Source organism: Tamandua tetradactyla, chromosome X (assembly GCF_023851605.1).
Source record: "Tamandua tetradactyla isolate mTamTet1 chromosome X, mTamTet1.pri, whole genome shotgun sequence".
Lineage (NCBI taxonomy): Eukaryota > Metazoa > Chordata > Mammalia > Pilosa > Myrmecophagidae > Tamandua > Tamandua tetradactyla.
In genome coordinates this window covers 42,365,175-42,377,729 of record NC_135353.1, presented here as the reverse complement: position 1 = coordinate 42,377,729, position 12,555 = coordinate 42,365,175, and the positions used below count along the sequence as shown (strand labels likewise).

The 12,555-nt window shown below is 37.9% G+C and overlaps 1 protein-coding gene across 3 annotated transcripts in view; it reads left to right on the top strand.

Moving 5' to 3' along the window:
- The window catches only part of GRIA3 (glutamate ionotropic receptor AMPA type subunit 3), a 344,281-nt gene extending 332,788 nt beyond the window's left edge, over positions 1 to 11,493 (top strand). For 2 of the 3 annotated variants that reach the window (XM_077145651.1, XM_077145652.1), the window contains exons 14-16: positions 3,537 to 3,651; positions 6,196 to 6,443; positions 9,369 to 11,493. In XM_077145651.1, coding sequence (XP_077001766.1) covers positions 3,537 to 3,651; positions 6,196 to 6,441 — 361 coding nt within the window. In that variant the 3' untranslated portion in view covers positions 6,442 to 6,443; positions 9,369 to 11,493. The remainder of the gene's footprint in view (positions 1 to 3,536; positions 3,652 to 6,195; positions 6,444 to 9,368) is intronic. The other variant, XM_077145654.1, reaches the window with a different exon arrangement.
- Positions 11,494 to 12,555: the final 1,062 nt, after the last annotated feature.

Sequence of the window (12,555 nt, the reverse complement as noted above, 5' to 3'; positions counted from 1 at the left end):
TGGCTGTGCTGCTACTTGACACTTTTGGGTTTTTTTTCCCTCATTTTTATTTAGAAGCTCATAAAAGCGTATTGCTTCCCTGCCTGCCAGATTTCACATGCTTAGTGATTTTTTTCCCAAAGAGTAAAGTTCTAGAAATATATCATTTGACAGATTTCCCTAAAGTCCTGGGGCACCTCAGTTGAGATCTAGATGCTCTAAGGCAAGGTTTCTCAACAATGCCACTCTTGATATTTTGGGTCGGAGAATTATTTACTGTGGGGGTGCATTGTAGGTTGCTTCACCGCATCCCTGGCCTCTACCCACTAGCTGGCAATAACACTCCTCCCCAGTTGTGACAACAAGAAATGCCTTCAGACATTGCCAAATGTCCCCTGGAAGACAAAATCACCCCCAGTTGAAACCCAGGGTAATCTCCTCTATAACTGTGGAGGCCTTGGCAGTGGAGAGCAGGTACTACCTATTCTGTAGAAGCCACCATTTGTCAGAAGTAGGATGCTAGTTTGCTGACTTATTGAGCCTGGGTTTTGGCAAGAGTGGATGGTGGCAGCCCATCGTAGGACCCCAGCATAGGAAAAGCCTTCCCACCTCCAAACCAGTACTTCTCCATTTTTTTTTTTGCCTCAGAACTCCTCCACACTAAAAATTATTGAGAACCCTCTGAAATATTTTGTTTATGTGTTATATCTATTAATATTTATTATATCATAGATTAAAACAGGAACTGTTAAGGAATGTATTCATTAATTCATTAAAAATAACAGCAATAAGCCTGACATGTTAATATGCATAACATATTTTTATGAAAAATAACTACATTTTTCCAAAGCAAAAAAAATGGTGTGGAAAGTGGTATTGTATAACATCTTTACAAATCTCTTTAATGTCTGGCTTAATAGAAGAGAACAGGAATCTGATTTCTGTTTGTACATTCAGTCTGTTGTGATATAACATGTCATGTAACCTCCAGGAAACTTTACAGTACCTCATGAAAGAATGAGAGTGAGATGGGAAAATAATGTCTTAATATTATCACATAGTTTTTATCTTGCACATCCCTGATGAAAGGGTTTTATAGATCCCCAGGAGTCCCTGAACCACACTTTTAGAAGCACTGCTCTAAACTAACACCCTCCACTTTTATCAACCCAGTTCGCTTAAGAGTTGACTAACTTCTTTAAAAACCAGAATCTTTAGGGAGGATAGAACCTCTATATTTAGATCTTGGTACGAATGCCTTTAATCAGATTATACTGGTTCTGAGACCTAATAAGAACAGCAGTATTGAAGAAATTGAATGAGGTGATTTGAAGAAAATGGTATCTTGAGGGAAGACAGAAACTGGTAAAGGCTTAGTTAGAGAGCAGCATGAGGATCCTGGGTACTTTGCAATTAAAAAAAAAAAAGAGCAATGATATAAATAAAGAGAGAAATGCTTTTCATTTTTTCATGTGGTCTTTGATGGACTTGGTCACCCATATTCCATTGAAAAGGGCATCTCTTTCTGCAACCTGAACTAACTGCCACGTTACTGAGTATGGATGCCAGTGTCTGGCTTAAGGCATAGCACTGGGGGAGAGGTGGTAGTGATATAGTGATAAGGCAAAAAATTATAAGGGCACAGGAGAAAGAAAAGGAGGTCAGATGGTGGAGAATAGGGGAGAACACAGCTTAAACACTGATCTCAGGGCCATAGCCTGCCTGTGCTTTAAAAGTTTCAGATTTAATTTTCATTGCCAGTAATATCTTAAAGAGGCTAACTTTTGGTACTTTGCATTCTAGGCAACTGTGGTTGCTATTTGAGAAACCTAAGGTTCTGGGCACTAATTGAGAGAACTTATTCAAAGAATAAAGGATCTTAATTTCCTGGTGAGATAAAGAATGCAAATATTCTGGCTGCCAAGCCATGCACTAACCTAGAAAGTGTCACCTCCCTGATGATAAAGCTTCATAGTTTTTCAAATCTCAAGCACTCTCAAATTGCATATTATTTTTAAATGATGATACCTTTCTCAGAATATTCAAAATGAGATGGCCTTTCTGCTCTCCACAGCAAATAGGGGAAGAAAGAAAATCATCTTTGAGAACTTGGTATGTTGGTGACCATTTCTTTGTGACTATAGGAAGCCTTGTCAATGACCAGATATGTTGGTTGGTCCAACCTATCCAAAACAAGCAAATAAATTCTATAGCAGGTTCATGGTTATATAAATCTGTCTGTTTTTCTCCTTTTGAATTGGTGACATTCAAACCAACAAGCAGTACTACTGGAAGTAATTTTTACATGAACTTAAACATATAGTAGTTGATTGCCTCAGAACAAATTATGCCACCCTTTCTATATAATGCATTTTTATCCAGAGTTCTAAGAGACACTTCATTTAAAATTCGATAGTCCTAGAAAGAAGACAAGGTAAAGGACGTTATTCCCATTTTACAGCTGAAGAAGCTATATCTAAGAGAGAAAATCTTTCTCTTAGGACCAGAATAGAGCTAGCCTAGGAGGGCTTCATACATTTGCCCAGTGGCTCTGAACATACTCCTTATACTTCAAGAAGTGAAGGACTAAGGAGTGGTAGCCTGGGTTCCTGAAAATGGATAGCCTCTCAGTTGAGGAAGTCCAGTCTTACTAGAACAATTTATTTATATTGCTCCTCTATGATGCTGCCCATCAGTGGCTGGGTCTGTCTGCCATTTTAGGTCATGCCATATTATTGATCCATTTTTTACAATCTGATCTATGCTGTGGTGATCGGAGTTGACCACAGACAAAATGACTATATGAGAAAGACAGTCAGTCAATCAGTAATTAGTCTGTAAACTAGTTCTCTCTTTGTGGAAAATACACCTCTTATCCCAGACTCAAAGATCCAAGTTATACCGTTTATGTTAAGACTAATATGTGCATAAGCAAGTAGAATATTTGCGTGTGGAATAAGAACACATATGTAGAACAGTTCTTCTAGGATCATTTTCAGCTGACCCACAGATTTGTGCAATAAAGAACAACAAATTAAAAGGCATGTCATGCATGTAGAATCTATTTTCTCTTCTGTTTGGATTCATCTGTTCATCTCAGTCTACAATACGGAAACTATTTTCTTTCTGGTCCTGTCCCCTTTCCCACCCCCACATAAAACTTGCTTTCTGTCTGGAAGTACAACAAGACACCCGGTTAGATCAACCCTAACACACCTCTATCACAAAGCTACTGCAAGCTGCCGCCACCAATTGTCACTTGAAGGGGGCCCTCCTCACCACACACGGCTTACCTGAGGAGTGCCTTTTTTTCTATCCTCATTATTTAACAGTGTGTGCCGATTACTCAAAGCGATATGGGCAGGCCCTGGTAAATGTAGCGTTGCTGTCGTGTTAACTTTTTTATAAGGTAATGCTCAGGTTGCCTGCAGTGTCTAAAATTACTCTGTGGCCAGGGCCCCCTGCTTTATCGCTTTCTATAGTTTTAAAGTAGTTTGAAGCTTGAATAACATAAAATAACATAATATAATGTTATTTATGTTATTTCCCACGTGAAGAACGCCTGTAAACCTTGCAGTATTGAAACTCAGTGAACAAGGCATCTTAGACAAGCTGAAAAACAAATGGTGGTACGATAAGGGGGAATGTGGAGCCAAGGACTCCGGGAGTAAGGTCAGTCGCTGAAGGTCTTTTTGTACTGATTAGCAATCACATTTTGACCCACTGTTTATTTTCTACCCTAAAACAGCTTTCCTTCCCAACACACACTCCCTGACACAGTGGAACCCCTTTATAACACCAGCACTAAAATAATAAGGCAAACTACCAGCCTCAGAGGCCTGCCACGTGACATCAATCCTTAACTCTATAGATCTGTTGTTATAATTAAGGAACTCAATTGGCCCACCGTAATTCCAAAGCTGTAAAATAATGAGCTGTGTTATAAGGGAGTTTTACTGTACTTCACATTTTGAAAGTTCAAAGAGAAAATATAACAGCAAAAAAGATCCAGTTGTGACAGTATTTTGACAGTATTTTTCTTAACGTCTTACAATATCAGAGACTTTGTAGTTGTAAATACCTTTGGTTTTTAATATATTATGTCAATCCCATTGAAAACAAACAAATCATTTTAAAAGATTGGTTTCTGTAAGCAGTATGATTAGCCTCATCCTACCTGCTGTTGGATCTCAAATCGTACTAAGTCTGTCACACTTCTCTCTCCAAAGATGTAATTTGAATCTCTGTACAGAATACTTTAAAATTTAGCTGCATGTTCCTTAAGGACAATGCACATTGTCAGAATAACGATACATTGATAAGCATGAAACACTCTTCCCTGCCTCCTTCCTGCCCCTCTTTGCTCCCCAAAGAAAATTCTTTTTAGTTTCAATTTTTGCCTTTTCTTTTTTTTTGAACTAATATTGTGGTATCAGTTAATTCATTTCACAAAATGCCACTCATTTTCCCTGTGCGGTGAACCATTTTGCTACTGGTTTTCTACATCCTACATCAAAGAATTCTGTAACTGTTGTGAAATTTGAAAACATGTTCTTGTTGTTCAACTTACGTGGGTATGTCAAACGACATTTTCCCCCATCAAATACCATATAGATATAAAAATCTAATGGCAGGGGAAGGATTAACTGAAATTGGCTCATTTTCTAAGGAATTATAGAACATCTTTATAGATAGCCTCACTGGACTTCTTAAGAACATGATCTATTGTTTTGTAAGTGACAGTAGTTCTTATTACTTGTCTAGCTGTCATTCATCCTAGAAGAGTGACTATTTGCAAGGTTATTGTACACATGAGGCACCCCCACACTCCTCTTCCCAACCATACTATTCAATTTCAATTGGCCTTTTCATTAATGAAAACAAGTGCAGGACTGGCTCCTATGATAATAGAATCAGAAGAACATGGTCATATAGTCTTTACATTTGATTCTTTAAATGATAACAGGAGCAGCTCCAACCCAAAGTGTTGTGTCATCAGTGGCCATCACCTGCTTACTGTGTTATCATTTAAATAAGGTACTCAATTTGCTGGCTTAACAATTGGGGTATTCCATTCAATTGTATTCAGCAGCAAAATGGTTACATTCCCTCTAAAAAGACTACAAAATGCTATTTTATTTTATTTTTTTCAAAGAAAGACTCCTGGCCCTTGGTGTATCCTACCTCAAGGTAGGGCTCAAGGCACCAGCTTTTTAAAGCAAATCAGTTTTTGCTTTGTCATACAGGCAGTTAGCTTAATCAGATTCACACAGTTTGACCTGAAAGTCACTGGCTGGCTTCCTCAATTTTTTCCCCAATGTTAAATAGAAAGTAGATGTGTAGCATTTTTGTAAATTACTCTCTACATTCCCTGGAGTAAAAGCTTAAAATGAGCTGGATTTCTTTTTAAATCATCAGCTTCCTGGAAAAGCTTTCTGATTTGTATGGAGCCAATGTAGGATCCAATGAGTCTTCCTGATGGTTTCCGTAAATGTTCAGGAAAATGGGACAGAGCCAACTCTTTGTGCCACATCTTTGTTCCAGGAGCATGAAGACTTGCTGCTCTGATTTTAACTAGGATAAGAACTGAGATACCAGTCCCCAAAGGGAGCAATTTCTCAGCCACTGGAGGAAAGGAAAGAGTTACCCCTTCCAAGACAAACCCTGGTGACATACGTCCCCAGATGAAAATATCAGAAATTTTTAATATTTTCACCTGGTGCCTGAAGGACTAGTTGACAAAGTTTGTCACAGGGAGAACAAGGGAGAAAGGGGAGCTGCGGGTCAGAGAGGGGAAAGAGTGCTTCAAGTTCCCAAATGAAAAGAGTGTTACATTTATAGAGATTATGTCACCACTCAACTCTGGCAATGGTGTTTATTGAGGCTAGCAGAGGAATAAATTAGCTTGTGTTTACTGATTTGTTCCCATGGCCAACTGCTGTTTTTATTTAGTTGTTGAACACCATTTTGAGGTACTAAGGGACTTAAGGAGTCCAAAGATCATTGAGGTGAGGATCATAACTGTCAATAGAAGTACAATCTACCATCTTGCTGGTCACTGTGAAACGTAAGCCAATTGCTAGAGTTGAGTCATAACACCTACATCAATGTTTAGTTATTTTACAATTTAGAACTATCCTATACTGTTGTAATATATTATAATGCCTTATTGATTTGTTTTCCCCAAGAACTAATCATACTGTTCATTTCTCTTAGGACAAGACCAGCGCTCTGAGCCTGAGCAATGTGGCAGGAGTTTTTTATATACTTGTCGGAGGTCTGGGGCTGGCCATGATGGTGGCTTTGATAGAATTCTGTTACAAGTCACGAGCAGAGTCCAAACGCATGAAACTCACAAAGAACACCCAAAACTTTAAGCCTGCTCCTGCCACCAACACTCAGAATTACGCTACATACAGAGAAGGCTACAACGTGTATGGAACAGAGAGTGTTAAGATCTAGGGGTACGGTTAAGGTCTCGTAAACTAATTAGCATGATATTATTTAATGCTAGCCTTTTTCTTTCTTTGTCTTTGATTTTTAGTTTGGTTTGTTGTTTCAAGCATTGTCTATTCTTTGTAACCATTTGATTCTTTGTAAACAATGCTTGTGTTGTTTTGTCAGGCAGTGGTGCTTTTCTAATAACAATAATTCTAATTAAAAATCGTAGTCTGTTACCCAAAAAGAAAAAAAAATTCTCCAGGGCAGCACTGTTAAATAGAAATATATGCAAGCCACATATGTGAAGCACATGTGTAATTTAAAAAATTTTAAATGCTCTAATAACCACATCAAAAAGTAAAAGAAAGTGAAATTAATTTTAATAATCTATTTCATTTAGCCCAATATGTCATAAATATTATAATTTCAACATGTTATCAATAAAAATATTAATGGGTTATTTTATATTCTTTTTCATACTAAGTCTTCAAAATCTGACATGTATTTTACACTTATAGCACTTCTCAACTTATATTAGCTACAGTTCATGTACTCAATAGTCACATGTAGCTAGTGGCTACCATACTGAACAATGCAGCTCTAAAGTAAGCAGATGCTCTGGAACTTATGTTAAAATTAGGAATGGAAGTGATGCACTGCCACCCTGTGTACTGCAATGATTCCATAGAAGAGCTGTGGTTCTTTAAGTAATCAGTTTAAGCCTGAGGCAATTTTCTTCATCTTTACGTCCCTTAGTAGTCCCTTCCTTGGAACTGATGCTAAGATAAGTGTCTCCCAAAGGACAGTATAGGCTTCCTGCTGCTGGCCACCTCCAAATTCATACTTAGATGAACCCATCTGATGCCACCTTGACTCTCGAAGCTACAGTCAAACTCCACCACTAACTCAGACATGTTCAAAGGCCACCTTGAATTTTCAATTCTGGAAGTGTTTAAAAAACTTTGGCCTCGTTACTTTCAAGTGCATCTGTCATTATTAACACTTATCTGAAGTAGAACAGAACAATTAGCAACTTCATATCCCATATTTTAGGTGAGAGACTTTTTTACTTCATGAGTAAATGCCAGTGTGCTTGAATTTATGTAAGTGCATTTATTTGTGTTTTGCCTTTCTATTTTACAGTGTAGATCTAAATTCAGCCAGTTTTTAAAATAATATTTTATTCAAATAAATCATTTTCCATCACCATGGAAAGTATAATCTTGTTGGATGAAGTTTCTGGTTGTTCTTTCCTACTCTAGACTGCATACTTTTGCCACAAGATATTCAGTAGACTGAACTAACTGCTAACAAAGTGTTGCCACTGCTGAATGTACGATACATGGATTCATTTGCAATTAGCATTGCCTGCATGCAAGCATCAATGTGCCAAAGTCCTTAAAATATTTCACTTTTGAGAAAATTCTGAAATACTGGCATCCAAATAAACACTATACCTTAAATCTGTGAAGCACTTTTTCAAGTGCTCTCACATCTATGGCATCATTTAAGGCACTATTTGAGGTAGTGTTTTTTCCCTTTGAGATAACTAAGACCCAGCCACATAAATTGACTTGCTCAAGGCAACAAAATAGATAGTGGCAATTCTGGGACTAGAACCCAGTCCTTAATCTTCTTACCACCATGTTCTTTACTATACCATGCTGCCTCTAGCTATCCACGGCCTGGTGGTCTCCAGAACCTTGAAACCCCAATAGGATTCTGTCAAATGGAGAACATATCCTAAGTCTGTGTCCCACTTGAAAAAAAAAAAGTCTCACCAAGCCTTCATATGTTCCACTTCTTATACTTTTGGTATGAGATTGTATATTTGGTCATTCCTACTTTCCGTAGAAAGAATCTTTCTGAAACAGAAGGGTATTGGGCATCAGGGTCACAAAGCCTTCAGAACCTCTTTTTCATCAATAGTCCCATATGAAAATCTTTGGCTCTACTCCCCAACTAGTATAGCTTCAATCTCTTATGGAGGCCCCAAAGTAGTGTTTCTGAAACACCAACGTGCATGTGAACCACCTAACATCTTGTAAAAATGCAAATCCTGATTCAGCCCTCTGCTGCGAGGCCTGAAATTCTTCATGTCTCACAAGTTCCTAGGTGATGCTGATGCAGCTGGTCCAGAGTATAGTAAGATAATAGGGAAAATTATCTCGGAGTACGGAACAAGAAAGAGTAATAAGAAAGGAAGGAAGGGTGGGCGGGAGGATAAGAAGGAGGGAAGAAAGAATGATACAAAGGAAAGAAAGAGAGAGAGAGAGAGAAAGACCATAAAGTCAAACCGCAACAGATGTCAAGCCCATCATGGATATCACTGTTCTGGTCTCTTCTTGGAATGCACCATCCCCTTAAAGTCCTTATGCTATTTTCAAATTTCAATAAATAAGGTTGTAGGTATTAAGAGGAGCAAGCTGTCACCTTTCTGGCAACAAGCAGCAAATATTCTTCTCATAGTCAAAATGGATTTTAATCTAGCAAGCTGTAGAACATTGTTTGTGATCTGTCCTAAGTAAACAGTGCTTTGTCACAGGTTCAAAATACACTCTGCAGTGTAGTCGTCCTGAGTATCTGTATTTTAATTTCACTAAGATTTTCTAATATAACTATATTCAAAGTGATTAAAGTCTTGAGATAGACTTCATGCAATGCACATTACATGAAGCATTGCATATATATTCCTTAGGATTCTGCATATAGTAAAGAGTGAAGCGAATTTAATCCATTGCAAAGCATTTGCATTGGGCTAAAGAATTTGACCAGACCTGTTGCCTAAAGCCCATTAAGCAGGGGGCAGCTCCAGAGATGCCAATTTGAGAAAACAGCCATATTATTTTTCCAGGATAAATTAAGCCATAAGAAACTTCTCAGTTCCCAATAGAAAACCCTTTAAATTTAAATTTAATATAAATTTAAATCTCCCATTGCTTTGGCAGATCCATTCCCACTGGAGGCATTTAATGAGAGGAATCACCGAAAACAAGGCTGCTTCAAGGATCCTGAGCCAGAATTCACTTTCCTTGGTGTCGGGCATGACACGAATATTGTTGATGGTGCAATGACCTTTCAATAGGAAAAACTGATTTTTTTTTTCCTTCAGTGCCTTATGGAACACTCTGAAACTCGCAACAATGCAAACCATCATTGAAATTTTTTTGCTTTGCTTGAAAATAAAATAAAAACCAACAAAAAATGGACATGCAAGATTCCAGTATGCGAAAATAAATCTTATTTAATAAATAAATCAATTCAACAAAAGCCATTCTTTGATACCACTGCACAGTATACAAACACCGTGTTCTTTACATACACATACACGCCCACACACAAATTTAAAATTCCAATTCAGCAAATAGGTCCATCTTAGCTAAAATAATTCCTCTTGATTTAAAAAAAATCTCTGACTCCCAATGTTTGGGAAAACAGACTGGCATTTCTAGGATCTGCTGACCAGATGTTTTTGGGATTTCCTCTTGGTGGTGATGTTCTGTGCACTCTTTCCTTTCAACGTTGCGGAAATATGTATATCTTTAAAATGTAAATGTAACACTTAAGAAAATTCAAACACTTTGGAAAAGGGACTAAACAGTGACTTTTCTGTATTATTGAAATGGATTTGTGAAAACGCTTTGCCAACTTCCCACTTGGAAGGGATTGACAGAGCTTTAGAAAATCAAGGAACGGGGCACTATCAGGCATACCTCTCCGTGCTTTCCTAAAACGGATCCCGAGGTTTTCCAAGAAGCCAGGAATTTCAGCTTACAGATCTGTTTTTCTTGCTTCGATGTGTACTTTAGGTCAATATAGTTGAGTATTTAGCATTGAGGAGAGGGAAATGCTGCCTATACTCCCAGATGTGTTTAGAATATCTTTCTCAGAAACAACACTGTGTTTAGCTCTGCTTTCTCTGCTAAGTATGCCTTTCAAGTGTATACCATGGAGACAGGACCACATTGCAAGTCAGGCCAGTGGGTTCAGACCACAGTTCTCAATCTGACTTTACTCTTGATAGGTCTCTCCTACCAGCTGTTGCCTGCTAATGTCCATGGCTCTCCGTCAGACTGCATGTGACCTTTTCTAGTTTGCAAAGACTAAAATGCATTCTCAAACCTCCTGCTAAACCGAGGGCCTCAGTGTCACTCCCAGGTCCTTGCTCAGAACAGTGTCTCTACTATCAGAAGAACGCTCTCCCGCTCCATGAGCTACCACGTAACTAATTGCGTACCTGCGTTTGGCATCATCAGAACAGTCAGAGGAAATAGTTTCCGCTCACTAATTACCTCCTCTATAAGAATGTATGCTTTTTGTAGTTCAGTAGTTTGCTGTCATCAGTGATGTGCATTCGGAAGTTTCCAGACTGTAAGAATCAGGAACTCACATTGATTTCCCAAGTGTGACCCTTAGATGCTTGGTTGACTTGCTGCATATTGCTCTTGTCTTCAGAAGAGAAAGAAAGAAAGAACAAAACGTTTCCAGAAAAATGTAATATAAACTTTCATCCCTAAAATTGTCATAAGTGAATGATTCACCTGTGAAATTTTAAATTGTACTGAACAAAAAAGAAAGCTATTTTTTTTTCACAAAACTGTGATTCCAACTTCGGAATGCCATAATGTTCCCAGCGCAGGAAGCTAATGCTGTGCGAATGTGAAATTGTATAAAGCAAACCAACCAACCTACACATAAAAGTTTTCATAGGCACTGAATAAAGAGAAATGTTTGTTCATTGACTCAAATCAGTTTTTCAGAAAGGAAACTTCACTGGGATGAAGAGGAGGGTAAATTGATTTGTTATTTTTAAAAACTTGCATGTTTAAAAAACGTTGATTGCTTCAAATTTCTGCTACTAACTTCAAGCTATGGGAGTTTGGCAGTAGTCACTTGAGGATTTTTTTCCAATCCTTTTCTTTTTGTTGTTAAAACTATACTTCAGTGAACAGAAAAATTGCCAAGCAAACTAATGGCCGTAAAAGTGTAAATTGCATGTGTGGGCATAAATTACAGAGCTTCATTGCCATGGGGTATTGTACAAAGTTTTAATACATTTTGTAAATAAAATTGTAAAGAAAGAATTCTGTTTCTGTGCTTTAACTAGAGGTTTAGAATTTACTTGGATGCGTGTGCAATGAGGACATTATTCACTAATTTAGTTCCAACAAGAAGCTTTGCCAATCATTTGACTAACACCCTACTGGTGATTTTCAGAAAGAAATACACATCTCTGCACCTAATTACAAAACTACAGTTGCATTAATTTAAAGGGAATTGTACCAAAAAGATCTTAGATCCCAGGTCACCAATGGTGGGATGGTGTCACCAATGATGAGAAAGAACAAGAGGCAGGGCTTCAGTTCATATGTGAAGCATGGAAAATTTGACATTAAGACCCTAAATCCCCATTCCGTTTCTTCCACCCTTTGAAAACCTCCCCTCAGAGGCCTACTTTCACCTTAGCATCGGTCTCCAATTCTCCTATCTCCAGAACTGACCTCCCAAGGAAGTGCCCAAACTCAAGATTGATGATTTTTAAAAACACTTCCAATTACTTTCCCATGTCATCACAAAGTGTATGTCTTAGTACTCTTAGTTATTTGACTAAGTTTTGTGCTGCTGCATTAATGGCGAACATTTAATGCTCCAGTGAAAAAACTTTATTCCATCAAGGGCCACAGATCTAGAGTGGGTGGAGAAATAATGAATTTGGGGCTGTACTGATTTTAGAATGTTGCTGATAGGTAAATGAAAAGTTAGTGAACTAATCTGATTTGTAGATTCTGGACATGGAATACAACTTTATTCAATAAATAAAGAAAATGTTTAAATATAGACCAGTTTTGTATTATGACCACTATAGAAAAAAGGAGGTAATAGGAAAGAAGGAAAGGGGATAATATACAATCGAACCAGAAAAGAAAAAAAGTATAGTTGGGATGCCAGAGAGATAAAGGAAGAAAGATATCTGGGGTTAGGGACCTAGGGAGCAAGGAACACAAGGCCTTGGAGATGAAGAAAAGTATAAGTGGTAAAGGAAGACGCTCAGAAGATTCTTAAATGTTGGCTGATAAAATCATACTGCAGTCCGCTTGGCCTGTAGTTGTCAGCATGTAACTACCATTTCCTCTG